The sequence below is a fragment of the Anoplopoma fimbria genome, chromosome 13 (assembly GCF_027596085.1).
Source record: "Anoplopoma fimbria isolate UVic2021 breed Golden Eagle Sablefish chromosome 13, Afim_UVic_2022, whole genome shotgun sequence".
Taxonomy (NCBI): domain Eukaryota; kingdom Metazoa; phylum Chordata; class Actinopteri; order Perciformes; family Anoplopomatidae; genus Anoplopoma; species Anoplopoma fimbria.
In genome coordinates, this window is record NC_072461.1 from 14,617,961 (window position 1) to 14,645,625 (window position 27,665).

The 27,665-nt window shown below is 40.1% G+C and overlaps 1 protein-coding gene across 1 annotated transcript in view; it reads left to right on the top strand.

Annotated features, from left to right (window-relative positions):
* abca2 (ATP-binding cassette, sub-family A (ABC1), member 2) overlaps positions 1 to 27,665 on the top strand; it is an 87,671-nt gene that overhangs the window by 11,443 nt on the left and 48,563 nt on the right. Inside the window, exons 2-7 of the mRNA XM_054610126.1 lie at positions 15,184 to 15,277; positions 20,526 to 20,637; positions 21,906 to 22,069; positions 23,483 to 23,604; positions 25,784 to 25,897; positions 26,844 to 27,065. Of these exons, the coding sequence (XP_054466101.1) occupies positions 15,184 to 15,277; positions 20,526 to 20,637; positions 21,906 to 22,069; positions 23,483 to 23,604; positions 25,784 to 25,897; positions 26,844 to 27,065 (828 nt within the window). The remainder of the gene's footprint in view (positions 1 to 15,183; positions 15,278 to 20,525; positions 20,638 to 21,905; positions 22,070 to 23,482; positions 23,605 to 25,783; positions 25,898 to 26,843; positions 27,066 to 27,665) is intronic.

Below are 27,665 nucleotides of genomic sequence, written 5' to 3' on the forward strand. Positions count from 1 at the left end.
TGCTGTCAGGTTGCACAACCAACTCTGCTCCCAGCAGACCACATGACACATGTGCAATACAATACACTGTGCAATAATAGCCATAATAGTTTTTCTGTCTGTACATATAATATTTCAGTTATTGTGGATTTTTTTTTACTGTTTTTTATTGCTTATTTATAATACTTGTTTTTTATTTCATTTTATTTTATCTTGTTTTTCTTTTACTATGTCTCTTGTTTGCACTATACCCTATGCTGCTGTAATCCTGTAAATTTCCCCCGCGGACTAATAAAGGATTATCTTATCTTATCTTATCTTATCTTATCTTATCTTATCTTATCTTATCTTATCCAGCCTCTTAACCTTACTTTTAAAGTGCACCAGATTGATGCATTTAGCTCTAAAATGTGCAATAAAAGATATTGGGGAGCTTTCCCCCGGACCCCCTTAGAGGGTCCAAGGTCCAACCACCGTAGTCTCACAAAAACCTGTCGGAAACACTTTATGAGTAACACGACATCATATTCGTATCAATAAATACAAAGTTGAAGCAAGAGCACTGTCCAAGATCTGCGGGGATATGTCTTGCACCCTCACATTTTAAATCCAAAGTATGGTCAACACTACACACACATTAAATGAAGGAATCACTTAGTCAGACATGCCAACTCTGTCACGGACAGGTTTCCTCATCAAGTCGTAGTCACACTTTTTTTATTATTTTGTATGTATTTTTCAAGCAGAATTTTTGTTTGTAGTAATAAAACTAAAAAGGTATGTTACTGGCATGAACAGTTAGCAGAAAAAATAATTAACGGACCAGTTGCAGTATATGTGGACTGTTACACTGTGTGTAAGATTCACGGCCCACCACTGATCCTGTTGGAAAAACAAATAATGTACAATCCAACTCAAGCCTTGATAATCCCTCTCCCTCTATCCCTCTACCTACAGTCCAACAAGGTGATAAATCCTTATAAACGTATGTCCAAATTCATTACAAGGGTCCAACAAAAAGATTGTTCTTTTAGCTTAGCATTGTTTAAGGGCAAATGGGTTATCCATTTTTAGAGGTTTTGCGTGGCAGTAAATAAAATGAATTGGTCCTCCCTACATGCTATTGTCCAGTTTTTTTGTGCTATTAATGTATGTGTTGTTCATTTATGTTGTCTATGTTGACATATTGTTGGATTGCTCATTTTGTTCTTTACTGCCTATGTCAGCTTTTACTTGTTAATAAATATGAATACAAAAGTTGATCACAAAAAAGATTAAAGGAAAAGAGAAAGGAAAAGATTAGAAGGTTAGAAAGAAAAATATCACTGTCAACCAAAACCGAAATCTCAATCTCTCAATAAATTCCTCAGTAAAATGACATGGTAATGCCGATCTCTAAGTTATTTCTGAAGGTGCAGTAAGAAACAACAGACAATTAGCAGTTATTGTCTTCAGTGGAGTCAAAATAAAAAAGAGGAAATAAAAAAAGTGGAAGAATTCTCTATCTTTTAAGCTCAAATAAGTACAGCATATTTTCATGAAAGTTTAGTCAGCAACAAGCACTATTGATTAAAGCCCATTTTGGTAGAGCGCTCCAGGCAGACTGTTCTTCTGTACCCTGGACTGCCAGTTTGTGCCAGTAAGCTTTAGCTATGGCAGGCAGGAAACAGCAGCATCGGTGGCTGGTGCTGGAAAAAGAGACTCAGACAGCCTATGAATTATTGAGAGCTCCTTCCTTCCTCCTGGGAGATGCACCATGGACAGAGAGTCTTACATTAAATCAGATGAAACAGAGAAAAAGAAATCAGGCATCAGTGGAAAAGGGGAGAGGGCCTCACTCAGTAACAGCTTGTGTTGGGTTAGATATATATGGTATTTATATTTATTCACCTGCCAAACAGAAGAAAACAATGTAGAGAAGCCTGGAGGAAAATAAAGAGGAAGTATGGATGTCTCATCTGAATGACACATACAGTGTCAAGAGAGCTTCAAGTACCTTTATTAGAAAAATACATCTCAAATGACAAAATATACATCTGTTATTAGCTGATTTTAGATTGTCAGACCTCCATTCATGGAATATACAGTATCTCCTTTTATATCCTCTTAGAATATTTACGATACTACTGCACTTATCGGTTCAGTTCTTTATAAATAAATAATTGCTTGTAATATGTGATAAAACAGTCTCTATAAAAAGTAATTACAAACAAATAAAAAATCTCCATAGAATTAAAAAAATCCCTGAGTGAAGTTTAGAAATCAGTCATTACATTACATTACATTACAGTCATTTAGCAGACGCTTTTATCCAAAGCGACTTTCAATAAGTGTATTCAACATAGGTATTCAAGAGAACTACTAGTCACCAGAAGTCATAAGTGCATCTCCTTTCTTGAACAAGCATCTAAAAGCATAAACCAGAGCAAAAGTATAGTGCAGAAGCAAATTTATACTAGTACAATAAGTGCAACAAACTAATACGAATACAATAAGTGCAACAAATTTATACGAATACAATAAGTGATAAGTGGAAGGCTCAGGGTAGTACTTCTTGAAGAGGTGAGTTTTCAGCCTGCGCAGAAAGATGGGCAGCGACTCTGCTGTCCTGACGTCAGTGGGGAGTTCATTCCACCACTGAGGGGCCAGGACAGAAAAAAGCTGTGACCGGGTGGATCGGCCGCAGGGACCTCTGAGCGACGGGGCAACCAATCGCCCCGAGGCAGCAGAGCGAAGTGGTCGGGCGGGGGTGTAGGGCTTGACCATGGCCTGGAGATAGGAAGGAGCTGTTCCTTTCACTGCCCTGTAGGCTAGCACCAGAGTCTTAAACTGGATGCGAGCTCTTACATGGAGCCAGTGTAGAGAACGGAGAAGGGAAGTTGTGTGGGAGAACTTGGGGCGATTGAACACCAGACGAGCTGCAGCTTTCTGGACAAGCCGGGGCTCCAGCAAGTAGTGAGTTGCAGTAGTCCAGGCGGGAGATGACCAGAGCCTGGATGAGCACCTGCGCCGTCTCCTCAGTGAGGAAGGGGCGAATCCTCCTGATGTTGTAGAGGAGGAATCTGCAGGAGCGTGTAACCGATGCAATGTTTGCTGAGAGCGACAGTTGGTCGTCCAGGGTCACACCCAGATTCCTAGTGATGGACAGGTCTCAGTGCAGGCAACCCTTCCCCGGGAGGAACAGTAGCTCGGTTTTGTCCAGGTTGAGCTTCAGGTGGTGTGTCGCCATCCACTTCGAGATGTCAGCCAAGCACGCAGCAATGCGTGGCTCCACTTGGGTGTCACCGGCGGGAAATGACAAGACCAGCTGGGTGTCATCGGCATAACAATGGTATGCCGATGACACCCAGCTCAGTATCAGTCAAGTCCTCTGTCTTCTATCCTATTATAAAACGACAACGATAGACTAAAATATTGAAATATGTTTAATATGATATTAATAGGCTATAATATTGAAATATTACCGTTTTTACCTCTGTCCTCTATCCTCTATCCTCTGTCCTCTATCTTCTGTCCTCCTGTCCTCTATCCTCTATTTTCTGTCCCCCTATCCTCTCTAATCTCTGTCCTCTGTCCTCCTGTCCTCTGTCCTCTATCCTCTATCCTCTGTCCTCTGTCCTCTATCCTCTGTCCTCTGTCCTCTATCCTCTGTCCTCTATCCTCTGTCCTCTGTCCTCCTATCCTCTGTCCTCTATCCTCTGTCCTCTGTCTTCTGTCCTCTATCCTCTGTCCTCTGTCCTCTCTCCTCATCTTCTGTCCTCCTGTCCTCTCTGTCCTCTGTCCTCTATCCTCTGTCGTCTGTCCTCTATCCTCTATCCTCTGTCCTCATGTCCTCTATGCTCTATCTTCTGTCCTCCTGTCCTCTCTGTCCTCTATCCTCTATCCTCTGTCCTCTGTCCTCTATCTTCTACCCTCCTGTCCTCCTGTCCTCTATCCTCTCTATCCTCTGTCCTCTGTCCTCTATCCTCTGTCCTCTATCCTCTGTCCTCTGTCCTCTATCCTCTATCCTCTATCCTCTGTCCTCTGTCCTCTACCCTCTGTCCTCTATCCTATATCCTCTGTCCTCTATCCACTGTCCTTCTGTCCTCTGTCCTCCTTTCCTCAATCTTCTTGTCTGTACCTGCGCTGTCAACCAAGTAATGTCCCCCAAGTCTGCTTTCATCCAAGACTGCTCCAAATACCTACCAACCCTATTTCCAAACAAGAACAATCCTGCTGCTCACTTCCTGTTTCAGACAATGCTGGTAACTGGTCTATGACTCTAACCAAGTAGCCTGCTTATTCTAACCTTACCTAGTTGTTTTTGTGCCTATATATATATTTATTTTTTATACAGAGATTTACCAACCTTAAGACTTCCCATTTTGTTTACTTGTCAATGTTTGAAATCCACACTTAGAGTATTCTCAGCTGTTTTTTAGGTTGTGGATTTATCTGACCATGATTAAATCTAGGTCTGGACATAACATTATTTTTACCATAAGAACTTCATATTGAAGCCCCTATAATCACTGTTTTCAAATAACTATGTATAGAATGACAATGTTAAGACAATATGACAATGTGTTCCCTCTGATGGACCTACAGAGAATTATCACCTGAATCAGCATCTCATTGCTGACCTAGACGGCCATGTGGGGATATCACATTCTGCCGACAGAGAGTAAGTCATTTAGCATACTGAACCGGATGTGTTTACTTATCTTCTCTGGAGTCACAAAGAGCTCATATCTGAAATACCAAAATAGAATTGATTGACTGTAATATCACTGGGTTATTAATGGGGGCGCTATGTTCAATGTGTTTGGATCCGTTTCTATTGGAGCACTGCTTAAATACATGCAGTGGAACACAAGCTCAACACACCAGAGAAAATCCCTGTAGACATGTGCTGAAGCGCATACACGTTACCATAGTTACCATATAATCCTGTATGAATAAAGGTTATACATCACTTACACTGACATTAAGATTGCTTTAACAGCTCCCAGTGAGCAGATGGATTTATGCTAAAATCACACAGGTACTCAAACTCTGTTGAGTGGTTAGTCTGCTGTGCTTTCACATCACAAACAAACTTGTAAAAGGTTACAAGGTAAAAGGGTATTTATTGTCATTGTTCAACAGGGCTGTGCTTAGAAATGCAGTTTGTAGTCCCATTCTGCTACATTTGAAAAACACAAAACAAAAGAAAACTATGTTATATGGTGGAAGGTGGAGGATGAATTAACGAGTGAGTCTCACAGTATGAGGAAAGTAGCTGCTCTGAAGTCTGGTGAAACTGAAGCTGATACTGAACAAGCTGTGGCTGGGTCTTTTAATATACTTTGGATGCATCGGAGTTTGCTTGGAAGTGAACAGAGACCCTCCTTCTCATGGGGTCTCAGCCCAGTAGTTTGCACTAGAGATCGATTGACAGCTTTCACACCAGTCCGAATGTACCAAACTAAACGAGCAAATGCAACAGAGTTAGTTTGAACTTCACTAAACAATTCAGGTGTGAAGATTTTTTCTCCTGTTAATCCATCAAACAGACTGATGTCCTTTAGTTCCATTACTGGAGGACAAATTCATACTCATCTGCTCTAAACCCTTAAGCCAAATGAAATTGTGCAGTGGTGGTTATAAATTGGGGATTCACGATGAATCAGCCCTGTTGTTTTGGGCAAAATGCCCCTTGAAAAGACTGTGAAGTGTGATCAGAGGTGAGGCTGCAGTGGGTGGCAGCCAGACTGGAGATGATGCATTCATTTAGAAGGAAGGGATGATTCCTTCCACCAAGGGGAGAGCGGGGGGAGAAGTGAAAGGCTTTCAGTTGGGCTTCAAACTTTACTGCAGATTGGATTACATCAGGTTGTTGTGATGACTGAACTGAAGTGTGAAAGGGTAATGGCTCTTGGGCAGTGTTCATTTTGTCAGCTATTTTAAGATTTAATCTTCTGATCAGAAGTCCATGTGAGATTAAGTCCTTTATTCCTTTATGTTTAGTCGACTTTTAGTAGATCAAATCACAAGACATTCTACACATCAAAAGATTAGTCAGCAAAAAGGTTATGAATATTTCAGTCTCGTTTTAGTCATTGCCAAGAATGAGCATTTTAATCAAACTTGTGGAAACCTCTTTCCAATAAGATTTCATCCAATTGATCTTAGATATAAAGAGCTGGTAGTGAAAAATAATCACCAACGACAGGTTGTATGATTAAGAATGCAGCTTTGCAGAGATGGTCTGATCTGATGTCATTCATTTAAGCAATACATCCAGACACGAAACATGTTCTGATAAACATATTTATTTTGAACCAACAAGATACAACAAATGAAGCCCCCTAATGGATGGATCTTTTAAAAAGAGTCAATGACAGTCATGTTACCTCTCACTGTGTACTAGACTATGCTATGGACTGTGTTGTATTAATAAGTGTTTATAAAAGTTTGTACACTACCATTTAAATAAATTTAGAATTAAAATATTTGTAACATTTAAAAAAGACACTGAATGATGTGAAAGTGACGAGTGCCTGCTGATTTTCTAAAAGCAACATGAAGTTGTAATTAATAACACAGCAGCATGTTCATGGATGCAATTAAGGTTCAATAAAACCCAAAACCTCAAGATTCCTCGTTGGAGTCATAACACAATACAGACACAGATAGATTTTGTCTGATTATGCACGTTTAGAGGTTTAGAGGATATTTTCGAAAGCCCATGAGCCAACTTAAAAATCATAGAAAAAATATGCTCCTCACAACTCTAGCCAACTTGCCTGAGAATCATCCCATTCTTCCGTATCCAGAACCCAGTTACTGTGTGGGTGTCTGTACATCAATGGGTACGTCGCAAACAGGAACTGCTGATTGCTAATTTAGTGATAGGAGTGAAGTGTCTCCTGTCCAGAGGGTGGTGGTAATGCAACTGAAGCTGTTTGGTCGCTGTTAAAAATGACTTCCACACTTTTGGCAGTTCCAACAACAACAACAGTTAAACAAACACTAATCTTAATAACACAAACCCATGGATGAATTTTTGTTATGAGGTAGGAGCAAGTCAAATGGTTTATTGTCTTAACAGGCTCTCACTCATGCTGCTCCCTCACCATCAGGTCAATGCGCTTTCACCTAAACACATAAACAGAGTTTTGCATTTGTGCCGAGACAGAGCAAACATTTTTTAACTGACATCAGTTCACAGCAGGGACGTACTGGGAGTGACATCCTCACTTTGTATGAGCATGTCACTGAATCAAAACATGACCGGTCAGACAAGCCTCAGTGAGCTGGAACACTAGTCACAGTTTGTCACTTTCAGGAGGAAAATTGGCAAAAATGATGATCAGTCCAAATTGGGAAGGGCCTCTTGTATCCTGTGACCAGTCCACCCCTGGTGCACTGTCCAACTATTGTGTGCCCTGTTACCCAAGTAAGCCACATACAGTTACAGAAGACAGTAGGGCCAAGCCTGCCATAAAGCCAAACAAGACAGCACATTAAATCAGTATCTGACCACTGTACTACATCACACATATATTTATCTTTCACACATGAACACACACAACTGAAGCCCACTGGCACCCATAAAGTTAAAGTCTGTTCAAAGTGAAATATCTACAATTATATACCAAACATAACAGAATTCAGTTTCATTTCTTACATGGCACTTTATTATATTACTTCAAATGTATATATTTCAAGTTATACAAGGTTTTTTTCAGCACCTGCCCAAACTTGAAAAAACCTGGTTAACGTCAAAGAGCTCTCAGGACAACTCACTCTTCTTTACCTGTTTTTATGTTCAACCCACTTCACTTTATTTACTTTGTGAAGTCCAGTTTGTTTCAGGTGACTTTAATAGAACATGTGGTTAATGAGCCAGCTTGGTTTCTCCCATCTCTTCAGCGGTGCAGATTTTATAGCTTTGCTGAAAAGTGAAAGTGAAAGGTAGCTCAGTGGTTGAAGTGATCAGGGTTAGAAAAGAGCTACGTTGTAGCACATAGCATCTACTGTATGATTGTTTGTGTATCACAGGAGACCCTTTTCAATGTCACTTAAATATGACTTAAAGAATGGGGGCTAATTTCAGTGTCATTTCAGTGTAGCTTGGGCTGCCTTTCTATTAGGGAACAGACCACATAGTTACTGTCCAGAGGAGAGGCTTCACAGTCTTAGGCTTGTTTGTCTTAGGCTCTAAGTCACTGATTGTGACTTAGAGTCACAATCAGAACCTGAAGTGGCAAGAACAAGCACTTCTGGTGGATGTAAATGAAGATGGAGTTTACCCCAAAACTGGACCAGTGTCAGAAAGTTATACAGAAAAATACAGAAGTTACCTTCTAATATCCTCCGCTCTCTCGTGTCACCAAGTGCCGGACTGTATGCGGCTCTCCGCACACTAAGAGTAGAGGCAGACGGGTGACGTGAAGATAACCTTTTTGGTTTGACAATGCAAACAGGCAGTGAAAAATATCATATTAGATACCAGTGGTGGCTGCATAGGAATGGGTCCGACCCGTGTGATCAAAGTGTTTCCAATAAGAGAGATGTCGTAAAAAGTCAAAATGTATTGAACAAACATAGATGTAATCATTTCCAAAATTCAAAACATGTTTTTATCTATTGATTGATTGAAATATTCTGCTTTAATCTGTATTTGTTGGTGCATAGCCTTTAAAAAACGAAATTTTCACTGAGATCAATAAACTGGCTTCACACATGATCATTCTACACAATCATCTTGCGATTGTGCCACTAGAATAAATGGTAAATGGACTGTACTTGTATAGTGCATTTCTAGTCTTCAGACCACTCAAAGTGCTTTAACACTACATGTCACCATTCAGTCATTCACACACTGATGGGAGGAGCTACCATGCAAGGTGCCACCTGTCCATCACGACCCTTCGTACCCATTCTCACACCGATGGCACAGCCTTCTGGATCTACTTTGGGCTAAGTGTCTTGCCTGAGGGCACATTGACATGGACTACCAGGAGTCAGGGATCGAACCGCCGATCCTACCACACTGATCTACCACTGAGCGTTTCTACGGTCTACGTTTGGCCAGTTAGACTATATAACTGGTCTGCTCTGTGATCTCATCACTTAACACAAACGTAGACTAACAAGATGATTCATCCAAAACTTGCTGCAGTCCTTTGGCAGTATCAGTAGTAGTAATAAGGGCATGAGGACACCAGCCCCTGTTCTGACTCAGCCAATCTCCCCGTGCTCTGTACCTGTTGCTGAGTGATCCGGCCATTGTATTGTGTGTGTGGTGCGTGTGCACGTGCAGGCCTGCATGTGTGTGTATGTGGTCATGTCATGTTGGGGAGATGACTGTTTTAATACTGAATGCAAGTGAAAAAGGAAATGAAGTAAAACAAACTCAAAACATCTTCACGGTTTGTGTGTGTGTATTACACATTTAAGGACTCACAGTCAACCTTTTAAAGCAGGAAATTCATTTTGGATGTCGGTACAGTAATTCCAAATAATACAGCTCGGTATTAGGTAAATGTTACCAATGGTAAAATTCTGTAATTGATTACTTAACTAAAAAAACAGAAGAATTGATAGTGTCACAAGTTTCCTGCTCCACAATAAAACACCAGCATTTATGGTATTAAGTAACATAAATGCTTTATTAGTGGGTAAGCTGCTATACTATGACTATTCCATGGTTACTCTTTTAATAACATAATGTTGCTGTTCCTGCTGCAAATGTGCACATTTGGATAATGCTTTGTTTGCATTTTTAAGTGCATCCATGGGTATGGTGTCAGAGATGGGGTATGGGTTTTAATAGGTTAACATGAGTAAACCTATCCTCCCACAGCTTTATCTACATGTCCTCAGTGTGCTGCATTAGGATGATCACTTTTAGGCACTGGTCTATTTTAGTTCCCTCTCAGTGATCTCTGAACCCCCTACCTCATCAGCTCATTGCAGAGTCATGATCAGCCCTCTCAATAATTAATTTACTAATGAGTGGTGAGCGTCTGCTTAATGATGCAGCAGAGTTAGAGATCCTTTGTATTACAGAGTTGGCTGAATGTGTGGGTGAATGGTTCACTAAAATCCAGGTATGTGTCCCTGCAGAGTGTACATGTACACTCTGCAGGGACACAGAGTGTACATGTTCAGCATGAAATGTACAAACATTTCAAGCTGAACCTGATAATATGACCTCACCTTGTCCTGATATTAAACTATGAAACTAGAATGAAAGTCCCTGCCAAATGCAACACTGGTGTTTTACAGTGTTGTATACATCAAAGCCATAACCAGAAAATCTGACGGAACTACCATTTTGTTTTCAGTCAGTCAATCTGACATCCTGCTACTGTTAGAGGATGTTTTGCCCCAACCTATCAGTTACAAGTGCTGTATCTGTACTGTTGACATCATTTTCAGTTGTCGCAGAAGAGCTGTCATTTATAGAAGTCAAATGACAAAAACTTGTATGTATGTACATTTTGTTCATGTTTGTTGCCCCTTTTTTGTGGGGACAGCGGGAACCAAGAACCACCCGTGCAAACAGATTGTTCAGACCTGTTGTACGAGTCATAGCATGAACAAGTCTGTCTATCTCCACAGCTCTTAACACTCTCTCTCTCTCTGTGTGTGTGTGTGTGTGTGTGTGTGTGTGTGTGTGTGTGTGTGTGTGTGTGTGTGTGTGTGTGTGTGTGTGTGTGTGTGTGTGTGTGTGTGTGTGTGTGTGTGTGTGTGTGTGTTGTTCACCCTCCCACCCTCACAGACTCTTTAAGCTTGAAACATAGCTTCCATTGTCATTCCAAATGTTCTGAATGGCGTCATTGGTGTTTGCATCTTGGTGCATAAGTGAGTGTGTGTTTGTGATTGCTAATGGACAGTACAGTCAGTTTGTGTGTGAGTGAATGCATGAAGAGTGGATGTGTCCATCTCTGACTTGAAACTGGTTTTATGTGTTCACATACAGTAGAAAATCTTATTTTGTTGTGTGTGTTGAGTTAACAAGTTGTTCCCCCTAGCAGTATTAAGGCCATTCTATCTTGAACCAAAGAATGAAACAATGAACATATCCGTTGATGTTATGCATAATCAGGATGTTTTAAGCCAATATGAAGTGATTTTACTGAGTTTGGTATAAATTATGCTTTTGATGGCCGGTTCCATTTTGGATCTTGTTCCTAGTCGGCAAAATACCCGGACCTGCTAAGCTGCAGGCTGCAAGGTTAGCAAATAGAAAACATTTATGGAGCAGACTTCATATTTTTTGCTGACACTGACTCTGCCCCTTCACTGGTTCAAATGACAAACATCACCTGTGGCAGATTAAATCAGCTGCAGCTATGTGAGGGATACTACCAAAGACCACTTATGGTGCACTTATGGTCCTTAGTTAAACCGTCCTTCCCCTGCATTGTACAGCACTGCTTGATTAGACTCACTTTTGTTACCAGTTCCTCTCAGTCTAGGGTGGATTCTCACCTTATCGCCGTAGTGACAGCGTGTGAAACTGCAGTGACATCATCTCCTATGGGACATTCCCTGAATCATGTCAACAGCAACCAAAGAGAGGAACACTGGGCTAGACTGGGCTGGACTGATCTGCTTGTTGGAAACACAGCTTCAGCCTCACGGTTGCTGCCTTTACATGCAGTATAAAACTGATGCAGTCATTTAGAGCTGTAAACAAACAGCTCGGACTAAAAGTTCATCCAGACCAGGCCAGCCAGTAAGAAATGAGAATCCTCAATGGCCATGGAATAACTAACATGACAGACAATAATTCTGTAATGAAAGAGTTTTCTGGTCAGCTCTGTAAGCCAGTGTCTGTTCTGATTGTTTGTGAGGTAAAAGATGACTCTATGACTGAAAGTCGACAGTGTGTTATTGCAGTTCAGTAAAATCGTATGTTTAAATATCAACAACATAATCATCAAGATTTTGAGTTTAATTGTGAAAAATAATAAATGTCTATTGAAAAACACTGTACGGAGTACAGGCCAGGAGAATACAGTTGTTTTTTAATGCATCAGATACATTTAATCAACATTTAATGTGTCCTGCTGCTTATGTTAATTTCAGGTTCTACAGTTGCTACAGGTTGTGCTTATTAATTTGGCTACAGAACAACATTACTTATATAACTTTAGGACAGTGAATTTGCTAAAAAGAAATCTCACTGTTCAAGAAAAACAGCAGTCAGACGATCAACAGGTTGTATCATCCACCCAGTATCGAGTTATTACTGCAATGATATAGCAAAAACAATGAAAATATTGCCAGATGTAATAAACATCTCAAGTTCTGGTGCATCTTTATGACGACTTGATTATTTGGCCTTCTGGGGTCAGCAGATCAAGCTCTAAACATGGGATCACTCTCCTGGACACCGGATTATTGAGAGAACAGTGAGCCAAAAGATGCTACAAAGCTACAGAGTTGGTGATATTTTCTGTGAGTTCATCACTAGGACCTGTTCTACATTACACACAGTCATAGGAGTCCTTGTTGATATTAGAATATTAGTGGCAGATGATTTCTGAGCAACAGTGGTGGTGAGATGGTGTCTGCAGGAAATTTGACCTCTAACATGTAAATTTAGAAGTGGAGGGAAACTGCAGCATTAGACACATTCACAGAGCACTCTACTGTTTATATATTCAGATCAGACGTTTGCTTCTGGTCTGTTAAGACATGGAAATCAATACACTGTTTCATATTGAGTATTTGTGTTCAGTTGTATGAAGCTGTAGAGTGCTTGTGTACTCATGTCCAAAGTCCTATCATTTGAAAGTACTTGATAATGTTAGATGGGATTTTTGTGTGTGTGTGTGTGTGTGTGTGTGTATTTGTGTGTGTGTCAGTGGTTTCTTGTTTATATAAAAGGCCTGTTTGTTTGTCATGACCTTCACAGGCACAAACACACAGACCCCAGCTGTGTGTTTTTGTGTGTATCTGTGTGTGTGTGTGTGTGGGGGGGTTGTGTGTGTGTGTGTGTGTGTGTGTGTGTGTGTGTGTGTGTGTGTGTGTGTGTGTGTGTGTGTGTGTGTGTGTGTGTGTGTGTGTGTGTGGACGTGTGTGTGGATGTCGATGACAGACACACAAAGACGTCATGGTTCCCATGGTTCTGTGTGGATATTGCAACAAGACAGCACTACTATGTTGGCGTATCCCAGACACACATACACACCCACACACACACTCACACATTCACCATTTACACAACTAGCTCATTCCAGGAATACGTTGAATCCTGTGAATTCAGGACACTTAATGATAAAGGTTGAAGTATGGGTGGGTGTATACCGGGTTAATCACCACCATCGGTTTCTCGTTCTGCCACAACATGGATTTTGGAATACCACAGCTTGCCTGTGTCTTCCTGTCTCTACTGTCAGTTGGTGGTCACTGAGCCTGTATTTGGTCAGGATCGGTCTCTGTTTTCTATCTCTAACAAAGTGCAGATACTCAGCCATTTTATATGCTCTGTTCTAAAAATCTAGTCTACTTCGATCTTTTTATTTTTCCTATGTTCTCAATAAAGATCTTTTGATTGATAATCTAGACTTTTGACTGATTTTATTCTGTGGTTTTGTTTTCAATCAGTGTTTATGGAAGCCTGGTTAGCCAGCTTTAAAACAAAAGGTGTAGGTTTCTGTTTCTACACTAATAGTGGCTGAAGTGAGGATTCTATAGCACCGTGCTCCTAATCTGGAATATTTTTATTTATTAATGCCGTTCTACTGATTTTGCGTCCTTCATTCTAGTCAGTGTTTACATTACCACAGTCCAACATGCAGGAGGCCCAGTGCAAGCTTACCTTCCAAACTGAGGCTACATCCACACTACTACTTTTTTGTTTTGAAAAGGCATTTAAAACAAAAGAAGAAGATCTCCTTCAGAATATATATTCAAAAATAATCTCTGTCCATAATACTACGCCTAAAAATCTAATTAATCACTGAAATTAGGCTAATGTTTGTTTTCTTCTGCAAAAAGGTTTGCGTAATAAGGGCGTGACAAATCAGGGAAGGACCCGTTGTGACTGATGAGACCAAATCAAGAAACAAACGTGTGCGTGTCATCTTTTACAAAGGTCTCAGTTTTTGCAGGTTCAGACTAAAATGCAACCTTGAAGTTTTGAAGCTAAAATGGCTTCAGCAGCGATTGTACCATTCTCGTCTTAGGAGTTCTAAAATGCCGCTGTATCATGGGCGCTAAGCGTAATCGTAGCAAAAATGATGCGTCTTAAAATTAACAAGTTGTATTTTGGATGTAGCCTGAAGCACTGTGCTGACCAGCTGTCTCCTGTGCTTAAAGATATCTTACTGGAGACATGCCATGCCATGTGCTGCTCTACTGAAAAAACCCTTACCAAGAACAGCAGAGGAAGTATTAAACACCGTACAGCTCTCTACATTTCTAAAACGTATGTGACTTTTCATTATGCACTAAAATACCACGCAAATTCTTTGTATGTGAAAACCTTCTTGGCAATAAACCTGATTCTGATTCTAATGATCTGCTAATTTAATCCTAAATAATTTGTATTCAGACAGACTAATTACTCCTTTGGTGTATTTTAACTGACTTGCTCTCTTTAAATATCAAAATAATAACTCCTCTCAGCCTAAATGTGATTAATGAATTGCAAGTTTTTGCAGGCTTTGGATTCTAAGCTATTGACAGTATCTTTCCTACACCAGGAATAACAAAGGGAATACAAGCTAAGGACAGAAGAGGAAGCCATTTTTGTTTGAATTCACTATGTACATTGTGGTATTGATCAGATATTAATTATTAACTTGTGTGTATTAGGACAGAAGGTGCAGTAGTCAGTAAATGCTCAAATCTGTGTTTTTAAGTATTTTTATGCACCCTGAGGAAGCAACCACACATATTAGCAAACAGTGCAGGATGTAAACTACACTATGGAAAGGTTTTAACAGTGGCATCCCTTAGCAGATACTGCATGTATAGCAGACGATACCATTCACACTCCCTCCCTTATGTAATGAATGGATTTGTGACAGCAGGCAAACTCAATCTATTCCACAGTGAGATCCATGAGCAGGGAGATTGGAACTGACAAGCAGTTTCATGATAAAGAACCGTGACTGAAGTCAACCTTGCAGCAGGATCACTTCACTGAAACTGGACTTGGCTCTGGCCAGGTTTCATTGGAAATAATCTTGTCTATTTTGTCCTTTTCCCCTCCAGTGGGTGCTGGCCTTTGAGATCTTCATCCCGCTGGTCCTTTTCTTCATCCTCCTGGGTCTGAGGCAGAAAAAGCCAGCAATTCCTGTCAAGGAAGGTAGGCAGAAAAGCAGGAACTTCGATGGTTTTAAAGGTATCAATGGAGGGGTAAGATCTCAAGAGGCACACTATTCCACAATTAAGGACCAACAACTGAAAATGCTTGATCAGCTATGTTCTTTAACTGGGTGCCTGGGGTGGAGAGCAGTGATTGGTCACCAGGTCTGAAGGGTCCGGACATGAAATAGAGGATGAGCAGTTCAGAGATGTAACCTGGTGCCAGTCAAAGCAGTGCGTTATGAATAAAATAATTAAGAAATCAATCGTACTTCACTGGTAAAGTAACCACTGGCACAGGTTCAAAATAATCATAATTAACCTGTAAAAAGGCAAATGCCCTATAATGTATTTTACAAACACAAAGCAGGCGTAAATTATGTGGCCGCTTCCTATAGCAGGTCCTATAGCAGTAAATACCGACCTGCGGTGAGTGCTGACGCCTCTCTGGCAGACAAACTTAATCACTTCTAAGCTTGCTTCAAAGCTAACAGCACTACTGCTAGCCTAAAGGCACACATAGCAGAAGTGAATGCCTCAGACAGAGAGTAGGGTATACCCTCAGAAGGCAGCAGGACCAGACGGCATACCCGGACACAAGCTCAAGGCCTGTGCTGATCAGTGCCTAGTTTACCATCGTCACCCTCTCCTTGGCACAGTCTGGTGTCTTCACTAGTCTCAAAAAGTCCACCAGTGTCCCTGCGCCCAGGATTGCTCGCCGAGTCTGCCTGAATGATTGCCATCCAGTGGCGCTCACCTCCCTGGTCATGAAGTGCCTCAGTCGTCTGGTAAACGACCACATCTGATCTAGTGTTCACTCAAAACGTTCCACACCTACACAGTGGAGAATATATTGTCGGTGACCATCACCGTCTACTATGGCAGCAGCATCCAGCAGGATTGCAAGGCCCTGCAGAGAGTGATGCGGTTGGTCAGACTTTCCAAAGGGGAAGCATTTCTAAGCCTACACGATACACTGTAGAAAGTAATCGCCTCCACAGTCATTTGGACAAAACAGAGAGGCTAAAGAGGGGCTACTTTCCACAGGCCATCCCAAATCCTGAACAAGGACACTGCCAGGGCTTCTGATAGACTACGCCTCTGATGTTGTTTAAAATTTCCTCCACCATTCCCCTCTAATGTTTGCACCATATTTCATATTTAATATTTGCACACATTATCTTATCTCTAGTCATGCATATATTTGATTTGTTATTCATCTTTGTATATATTGTCATTTTTTTACATTTATTATGTCCAACACAGCACTTCAGGGGCCAACAAAGCATTTCACTGTAAAATGTAGGGATATGTTGAGTGTGTGACAAATAAAAACTTCAAACTTAAAATAGTTTCTTTAATGCCAATTTAATGCACCCACAGGTTGTGGAGTGTTACATTTAAATACTTCATTAACCTCTAAGCAGGATTTAGTTGTATGTACATTTGTTTAAAATATTTAGTTTGTTGTTGATAAAATCCTCAAATTGGCAACACATAGATGCTCCAGACACAGACATGGTTCTAAAACGTTTATTCTCACAAAATCTTTGCGCTGCGAAACAGACGGCAAAGCAAATTTTAGGTCAGGAAAACACCAAACTATCCAGAGTGCTACTTGGGCTGGTGGTTCCGCCTCCACAAAAATAGAGCCCTTGTTAATCTTGATTTTGAGGTACACTTTACTAAGAAGATTGGTACAGTATCCTTTCAATATCTCCGAAATCTTAGAAAGTGGAAGAATTCAGTAAATCTTTGTTGAAAATGTGCAGCTCTTTGGATGGTTCTAGGGAAGTGAGGGAAAATAGGATTGAGGTATGGATGGTGGAGGACTGCACAGGTATACTGGTGTTAGAATTATGTATTCTGTCCCTCCTGTTTTGCCTTAAATCTAAAAAAGTTAACTTTATTGCTGATTCAAGTTTGCCTAGATCCGTCTGTCATAAAGATGTTTCAAATGTTCTGTACAGTATTGTCATGCATTGTAAACACATGTAATTGTGATTTACCTCTCACCATGTGCTGTAGTTTTTGTGTCATTTATTCAGCTTTTGGTAGCGTCTTTCACTGTCCTTAGTTTTCTTTTGTTTATGATGTAGTTTGTTCTCACTGTTGTCTGAAGCCATTTTGGTACACACTTTATTGATGCTTTTTGTCTTTGTTGTTTTACTCCACCTTTGTCTTGTGTCTGCTGTTCTTTTTTTGTTTCTCACTTTTTTGGCTGTTTCTTTCTTTCCTGTGCGTGATGCATGTTCTTAACGTGTTGGATGGACCAGTGTGTAAGTTTCATCATCCCTAGGACTAATTCTATCCTCATTACTGATCATGGCTGACATGATACATTAATGACATTTTAATCTCTTGGTTAATTTAACCAGGGTGTGTTAATCCTGTTTTGTGGTTGTGTGTTTCTCTGTCTGTGTTTATATACACTATATGTTTACCTAACCCAGATCTATACTACTGTATGTACCAAGGAAGGCCATCTTCCAAAAACAGCACACTTCAGTCACACAGTGGCTCATAAATACAAAATCTTAAAGGTATGTTAGGTCTTCCTTTAAGTTATCGATTAGAAATGGATAGAATGAATGTATAATGATAAAATTGATGCCAACCCCCTCAGGGAGTCTGGTTGTTTTCGTATTTGGCGGTTTTGGTTCTTTATCCACCAATTCGATATGAGCACTGCATCGTTTTTTTACTTAAATCAACAGTTTTCCATCTTTCATGTGGTAAATTTATGCTGTGCAATCTGCTTTACCAGTTCACTTTGGTCATCATCTCCGTCGTGTGCGTACCACTGCAATCAGAGGTTGACGTAGCATTGATTGAGTTGCATGGTGCTCCTTGCCGGCACCGAACCAGTTACCCGGGCCTTGTCCTTCTCTGGGGATTTTTTGCAAGGTTGACTTTAAAAAAGTTCTGCTGAACTTCTGCACTGCTGTGAAGGATTAAAATTAAGGATTAAATGTGTCCTACAGGCTGGCAGATGTAGTCAAACTTACAAGCACACTGAATTCTTCTTATCAATATAATTATTATTATTGCAAACTAACCTTTAAGCACATCTTGTAGATTATACCAAACCAGGTTTTTTTGGGACATATTGAGTAATATGGGTATGAGACAAATACATCTTGAATTTCGAAACATGTTCTAAGATGGTGCAGCATTTGTTACAGTGAAAGTGCTCACTGTTCGTATACACCATGTTAGCAATTCTGGAACCCATTGGTCTGACAACGGATAAGCCTCTGGGAGAAAGGGGCTATATTTCTGGGGTTCAGGTGTAGCCAGCGGATCCGGGCCTTCCAAAATGGTTAAATATCAAAGTTTTATGATTTAACAACGCTGTGGTCTGTGGGTCTGATCTGATGTTTAGTTTTTTCATCTCTCTATGCCAACCTCTTCTATTAGCAGACTTTGTAGCTTTAGCAACATCACCTGACTTGCTCCTTTGGCTCCCTTCATAGTGATTAAGATGCTTGGCGCCTTTTTCACTTGAAGTGTTGTTTTTGGGCGCTAAATCGAATGATGCCGGGGGCAGTCTGAAAATCAAAGATGGCGCAGGATGTCTTCCCTACCCCTGACTGGAATGCAGCTAAGCAGCAGTGCCCTCTGTTACAGGCTGTTTTAACTTTATACGTGCTTGTTGTTTTATTCCACCATGTCATTTGCAAAAAATATTTCCTACCTCTACCATCAGTTCACTTTTTCAAAATTCTTCAAGTATTATGAGCCACTGAATGACTGAATAGTCGGGGTTACAACTGTATCTGTGTGTTCACATAGTTGAAAATGTATATACCTCTCCTTGTGAGTTAAGTTCACTAAACCCTGACACTTCTAGTTTATGTTTTTCTTTTAGCATTTTACAAAAGCTTCCAACAGTAGCTTTCCCTACATTATGTTTCTCTGCAGTGTCCCTAAATGTGATAATTATACAAAACATATCTATGCTGGTTGTATGTTTTTTATCGGCAGTCCCTACCTGTGTGTCTTGTCGTGTAGTTCTTGTGTGTTTGGATGATTTGTTGGCACAGAGACAGTTTGACACCTTGTGTATTTGACTAAGTCTGTGAAAACAGCTGGCTTATTTAAAAAAATTGCTGTTCCTTCCATGTAATTATTTCCCCATACAGTGGCTTGTTTACCTAAAGTTGTCTCTTTACAATTCATGTTTCACTTACTGATGAATTCTAACCTGTGTTTAACACCTTGCCTTGGTGATATTCAGAGCTTGCTGGTCAGAGAGGACAGATGTCAATGAACTGAATGAATTTACCTACTTCATGTCAACATTTCCCAGTACCTCCAGGGCACTATGAGGTTGTATATTGTTGAATAATCAATTGATAAATTATTGCAAGACCTCTTCTCTGCCAGGAGAATCATGCAATCAGTCGCCTGTGTGCGAGAGTATTATGCAGCAAACTGCATAATCCTAACCCATTTAAGCTGTTCATACATATGTGCAAATCATGATCAGGAGCTCTCAATACTGTTCATTCATATCCTCAAAATGTATGAAGAGCTTGACGGCAGAAAAATAAATATAAAATACACATATAAAATATTCTGTATTTAAATACACATAAATACATTTCTGTACAAATGTGTTTTATAATAATGTCAGTCATTAATTAGTTCTTTATACACCTGTTACAGATGCAGATGTATTCGTGCACCAGACTAGTTGCTATCCTTTCATCCATTCTTCAGAAAGGCATAAGTGGATAATATGGATGGCATGACAGAGAGAGTGAGCTGGAGGACAATAGGAAGTGTTTTTGTGGTTGAACATATAAAGCGCCACACACACAGACAAGCTTCAGCAGCAGTAACCATGGACATATTGGGCTATAAGCGACAGCTGAAGTTTCTTTTTTCCTGGTGGAGAGCTTGTCCAGCCAGCACTTAGAGACAAATGAGGAAAAACATCATGGGCTTTTTTGTGCAACAAAATGATTAAAGGCCAGTGTATTCAGCATTGACATGTGGGAGCCTCTCTGGCCATTAGCTGCTGTGCTGCCTTTCAGGTGTTTCATCTGACATCTCTTCCTTTCCAACTCTAACACAGAATCTCTCCCTCTGCTTTTTCATCCTCTTTGTCCTGTTTGGTCCTCATTCTCCTCTTTTCCTCTATCTGTATCCTCTGTATTCCTTGCCACCTGCCACATCCTCTTCCTTTGTCCGTGGTTTTGTGTCTTCTCTTTTTGTCCCCTTTATTCCTCCCTCATGTCCAGCCTTTTACAGCGCCGCCCCACTCACCTCGGCTGGCATTATTCCCATCATGCAGTCCCTGTGCCCTGATGGACAAAGGGATGAATTTGGTTTCTTGCAGTACAAGAACTCCACGTGAGTAGATTCTGTCAGCAATCACTGATCAGTCTCATAACATGTCTTTTAATTATTTGTCTGTTTATTTGTTAATGTTTTTGAACTGGATCGGTCTCCTTCAGTTTCAAGTCATACCATCTTCTAATACTTTTGATTGGCTTGGTCAGTTTGCCTTTGACAATTAAGATGCTTCTCGATTTTGATTTCTAATGAGAAGATATTAGAATACACAAAGTACCATGATTATTAAAGATAACATAAATCAAAAAACTAAATTTTAGAACCTAGTAGCCTCAGGGAATGCACTTATTTTAAAACACAGAGTTTTCTATTATAGTTCTGAGAATTTGTTGAAAGTACTGCTTCTCTGGGTTGATGCGCACTTGTGGCTGCGCTAAGTTAAATTTGCATAAGTGATACACTTATTATCATAACGTGCCTCCTTTGTATTTTTTAATTGTTATCATTTATACAGTTATTTGTGTTTCCTTATTTGTTTAAATGTGTGCTATTCAGGACAGGAGGGATATACTTTATGTCCCAGGAATATAACCTGCAACTTCACATTAACCATTGAGACATGACCACATTCTTTCTGTAGATAGCTTTGAAGTATGGACTTGAAAAGGAATTCCAGACATGTCAACATGTTATTGACCACCAATACCAACAGAAAACTACACCGAAAGGAAACAGTCCTAGGTTTTCGGGTTTCGTTTTTTGATTGAAGAATGCAGACCACCAGCACTGCTGATATGGGAAGATATGTCCTCTCATGCAGGTGCAGGACAGACATGCTGGTTGGTCTTTGGCTGTAATCTTTGCGATGTGTTCAAGGGCAACCTTCTGGCAAAGATAGGGCGAACTGAGGCAACGCATTTTTGTCAGAGTTAGTTCTCTGATGTTGCTTTGGTGTGTCTGGGCCTTAAACCAGCAGTTGTCCAAAGCTTATTAAAAACACATCAAGGACCCACATTATTGTATTTGGAAGGCAAATTAGTTGGTTGTGATACAATTTTCCAAACCAGTTACCACAAAGCTCAGTACCAAAACCAACCTGACAACAACCCAACATCAATTCCTCATCTGATCCTTATTTAAACAGGCTCAGAATATCTGTTGGCCAGTGAAGGTAAAACCCCTGGATTTTATGGTAACCAATCTTTGTTCCAACAAATAAGTACATTATTTGGAGTGTAGCAGCATGTGTACAGTATTTTATTGATCGACACACACTGTCACATCAACACTATTCCTGTTTTAATGTCTTAATCTCTCTCTGTTAGTGTGACCCAGCTTCTGGAGCGGATCAGTGAAGTGGTTGAACAGAACCGCCTCTTCACGTCTGAGCGGCCGGGTTTGGGTCAAGAGCTTGAGACCCTGCAGCAGCACCTGGAGAGCCTCAGTTCAACCCGTTTACCACCGGACTACAACTTTAACACCAGTCAAGGTCTGACATATAGCCATTTATATAGCCATGCTTCGTGTATACATGGGAGTATACACATACTGTCCAGAAGTAAAGCTTGTCAAGCACTCAAATTTCAACGGTAACTACTAACAGTAGCCAATCAAAATGTAGGTTTCAACAGACAAGGGAGGATTGAAAAGACATCAGCAGCCCTGTTATGTAGTTTGTGTTCAGTGTCTTATGGGATGTGCTGCTGATACAGAATATTACTGCAAGAGAAGGCCCATTGTTTAATCAAGATTCAAGAAATGTATTATCCTCTATTTGTTCAGTGTAAATTGCATAACGCCTCTTTTTCCATCAACAGTTTACAGCTAAATAACATCTCTGTGTTTGTTATCCAAACCACAGCACAGACATGCAAGCTGTGTGGGCTTGATGATTAATTTGGGATAAAAAAAAAAAATTGGATAAAAAAAAGATAATTGTGAATATAGAACTATAGTACAAATAACGTTGTGTTTTGAGTGCTCTCTTGGTAAACAGACTATTTTGTTTAAAGGGGGCTCATTTTATAAAAGTGACAAAGCAGAACTAATTACATCAGGATTTAGAAAAGGTACAAAAAAGAGTGTCTTTTTGAAATGCACAAAAATATTGAAATAAATAATTATATGATTTTTAGAATATGGAAAGAATATTTGGAAATCTATCTCTATGCTCCAGTTCTAATCCTCCATTTAAGGGCATAACCAAACCCTAACACAAAACAAAGATCATCCGACCCTATTGTCCCGCCACTTTAATGTAAGAAACATCTATTTGGAGGTTTTGTCCAAATGTCCAATCACTGGCTGCCATATACATTCAACCAATTCAGTCTGATTATTCTAAATGTATCTTTATCTCCCTGCCTCCATTGAACTGAGCAGATCTGTGAGCCACATCAAAGGATAGATTCCCTTTTTATATATATATATATATATATATATATATAGGGTTATTTATATATATAGTATCAATATTTCACCTTGATCCCAGAAAAATGCTCCTTCATTCTGCTTTGCATAGAGATGTATGGTATGACAATATTATAGTAGAGCAAACATTTGCAGAAATAAGACAGTGACAATAAATCTTTAATGCATCAAATATAATTACCAAGAGTCTAACTCTAAATTAGCCTTTATGGTATATGATATGCAATCAAAAATACTACTCTAGGAAGACTGAATCTTAGTAGTTAGCTACCAATAGTCTGCCTGCCACTTAATCATTAAAATGCAGTCCTCAGGGTCACTTGTATGTACTGTATATCAGAGATATTTTGATGTATAGATGTATGTATGTTAGGAAGCTGATCAAATACCTCTTTTTTATGAATAAAGTATGCATTTATTAACAGAGAGCTGAATTTGAAATAATCTTGTATGTGTGTGTGTTTGGGTGCAGGCTTCACACTGGCCAGTGTGTTGAAGAACCAGTCTGTTTTCCAGCAGTTCCTGGTCAAGAACCTTTCCCTGTCCAACTCCACAACCAGCCTGCTGCTCAACACTCCAGTCAGCCTCAGAGAGGTGAGTCACTGTTACTTTACAAATACACACAGAGGTTTTCTTCTTATATTGTGATCTTTATAAAGACAAAGAATGCTGAATCCACATGAGTCCAATCAAAGATTTTATTTGTAAGGGCCGTGAGGAGAACAGTGAGTCAAATACATTCTCGTTGACTTTTCTGAATCCACAGTTCACTGTTACAGTTTCTGGTAAAACTCTCCTTTTTAACCATACATAATCATATTTTTTACAGGTCCAGATATACCTTTCCTTTAGCCATACGTAGACAGATCTGTATTTCAGAGGTTATAACTGCAAGTGGTCCCTTGGATAACAGATTCCAAGAAGATGGTATACAGTAGTCTTGTACGTACGAACACACAGTATATCGATCACGCTTGGATCGCTTTACTTTCTCTTTTCTTTTTATTTTCTGTTATATAAAACCCTTGTTAATTGAAAACAGACCAGATCTAGTTTTTCCTCATCTTCAATAGTCTGACTCTTTTCTCTGATACCTTTTACCGTTCAGCCAAAAGCAGTTTCAGTCTTTGACCTGAAAGCAGGATTAAAAACTATCCCTTAAACACATTTGTTTTGCCGGTTAAGACATGTACTGCGAATATGGAGTCAACAGACTTACACAATTGGACTATTGAGCTTCCAGGTAAACCGTCTCAGCTGTGTGAGAGTGGCGTCTGTTTTTATATGCGTCTAAACACATATTTCATCTAATCTTCACCAAACTTGGTACATACTATATGTAGATTACTTTGTTTTTGGGTATGATTTACTGTTTGCCTGTAATTGGTTAACAAACTTTTGAAGGCATGGCCTGATACACGAGCCGTAACTCTTCAATGCTAAATGTTAAACCAATGTGTATTTGAGGTACAATATATATCATATACAGTTAGGTGGATGTTTATGGTTAGAGGGTTATAGCACAGGGTTTGTTTATGACATTATATAACTGTTCATCAAAGTGAAGGCCAGCAGAAAGAAATTTGCTGTTGTTTGAGTCTGGACGTGTATAGTCCTGAATAGAGGTCAGGTGGGCTCCAACTATTTTTTGTCCTTTGTAGTCTGCTTCTGTCCTGTTTGGTGGCTAATCCAAACCACACAGTGATCGCGTTTTTATCAAAGGAGTCTTAGTTGCATGCCCATTCAAAGTCTTGTGAGATTGTGGATCCCAGAAACGCGAGATCTCCACAACACATTTTGTTCAGTATAGTGACGGCGGGCAGTGGACTGGGCTCCTGAAGTCCACTGTTATCTCCACAATTTTAAGAGTGGTCAGCCCCGGGCTGTTCTCTCCTGGAGAATAGAGGTGTTGCAGATTGTAGCTGTTGATGTTGCAGTTTGTTGTGTGTTGTTTATTCACTGACAAACTGTACACACACTGCACTTCTAAATTCACAGCTATAGCATAACTTCATACACATATCACGCTCACTTTCTTTCTCTCTTTGGACTGCTCAATTGCCATGCCAGCAACTCCCATAGGATTTTGTGAGATTATGGTGGGGGACCTCTTTAAAAAAAGGAGTTATTTTCAAAGGGAAAGGCCTCAATCTGGTGCACTTTGAGAGCAAAATTAAGAGGCTCGATCTATGAAGAACTTTGTGCTCTAGTTTTAAAAGTGCTGGATAGTAACAGTTAGAACCTACATGGCTACTCCAGTACCATACTTGAGTTTAATTTGGAGGTACTTGTATGTAACTTGAGTATTTCCAGTTCATGTAACTTTATACTTCTGGTCCACTAGAAGTAGAGGGAGATATTTCATCTTTTAACTTCTCTACATTTGTTATGGGTACGCAGCCGGATAACTGGAAGTTTGACACATAAACATAAGAAAATAAACTACACCAGACCAAGAACAAGGTAACAGACCAACACATCAATTTTTAGGTATTCATTAGGGGATCTGAAAGCTTAAATAGAATCAAAAAAGCAGGCTTTATACTCTGGTAGGGGTTTCCAATGTTTTTTATAATTTTTTATGATAATGGCATTAATGCCAGAGAGACAGAATCAATACGAATGAGTGATTCTTAGCAGCATAGATTTCTGTCTAGCTTCTTATGTTGTTATACTGATGCCCATATTGTGTGTGTGTGTGTGTGTGTGTGTGTGTGTGTGTGTGTGTGTGTGTGTGTGTGTGTGTGTGTGTGTGTGTGTGTGCGTTCTGTAGGTGTACAGTCTTATCTTTAGTACATCTCTCAGAGATGGAGGAGGGGCCCAAAGTTGGATTCAGGGGGCAAACGACACAAGACAAAAACCTACAGACAAATTTCGTCATCTGGAGGTAAGTTCATAAACCTAGATTCAAACTTATATCTACACATAACACAGTGCCACATATCAGAACACCAGCTTGTGGTAGTGGTGACAGCTATTAGCTGGCTTAACTACAGTTAGTAACAACACAAATTGTTGCAATGCTGTCTTTATGGAGTTCCACTGACGACTCGTTGAGGTTGAGATGTGCTCAGAAATTGTATGATTTGAAGTGAAATTAGTATAGGTAAAGGTTATTTCCAAAGAAAACAAATGTATACCCTCGAAACCATTCCGTACACCCAACCCAGCAGAGAGCAGACACAGTATGGTGAGATCATTGCACATTTGGGAAGGAGCAAGGCCCGATGGGGCCAGGTATTGTTAGCATAGCAAAAGCTAAGTTACAAGCTAATGCTAGCACTACCTAGCTAGCTTGGTTAGCAAGGTGAATTTGCAAATTTTGGCTTGCAGAAAACATACTTAAATCTAAATAAAAAAAGTATCAGTGTCTTTAAGTACAGGCAAACCGAATGTTGAACAACTAGTGGTAGAGACTCGGTGTTAGCAATGCCGCTGTCGCAACCGCCATGCTAGTACCGCCAACTTGTCAATCACAACTTAGCCCCGCCCTAAAAAAATGCCCTGCTTTATCGTCTATTTCACTTTAAATGGGACTATAATTTACAAAATACAACAGAGTGACAACATGAATGTCTTCCAGTAGAGACTGTCTGAATTTGACAGACTCTGACTAAGACAGCAACTCCAAAGAATGGGCTGTCAAAGTCTTTCTTTGAATTTGGTTAAATTTAAAGGGACATTCCACTGGTTTTATGTTTGAACCTGAATCTGAACTCTGAGCTCAAATTATTGAATGTGTTTACCATTTGATGTTATCATACAATAATATTAAGAGTGACAGGACCTTTATATGCTGACATCATTAAATGATCTGATTCTGTCTTCCACAGGGAGTCCTTCTGACGGGAGCCATGCTGGAGATCCTCACCTGTGGTGAGGGCAGGGCCAATGAGCTCAGTAAGATCCTGCTGGTGCCTGAGAAGCAGCAGCCAGTGCTGCAGGCCTATCGCAGCGCAGTGTGCAGCGGAGGGGAGGGTCAAAGGTCAGAGCGCTTCAGGCTGATTAGCCTCGAGTTGAGAGAGCAGATCAACACAGAGATTGTCAGTGAACAGGTACAGCAGAAACATTTACTACAGAAAAATAATTGTTATTCAACGAAATGATCAGACAGTAGTTGTTCTGTCACACTCAAGCGCCCTACATGAGCCCTCATAACTCCTCCCTCAATCACTATGTTGAAGATGAGAGCTATTAGAGCGCTTAGACAACAAGGAGATCTGGTAACAAAGGAATGGTGAGACAATGTTTTATTTTCTTCCATGATATATTGACCTGTAATTTGAATGCTGTGCTGTTGTTAGCTTACTCTGCACCTTGACAATATAGCAGTGGAATTGGTCTGATCTGCTGTAGATCAGTCTGCTGTTCTGTCACCCTCATGGGCCCTGCATAAGCTGACAGGAAGATATCTCTTCCCCCAATCACCACGAAGATGACAGTCAGTTCAACTCTGTTTAATGATGACCTAAAACAAAGAACACACCATACAATAAATATTTGTAATTTGCACAAAAAAAAGATATGCATCAAACATGTTGCAGTCTAGTGTGTCATTTCAAACATATGATACAATAATCAAGCCACCACTGCAGCTGGCATCTGGGTTAAGGGTTCTTTCCCCCCCATTTGCTCTTCCTCCTCAGCCACGGCCA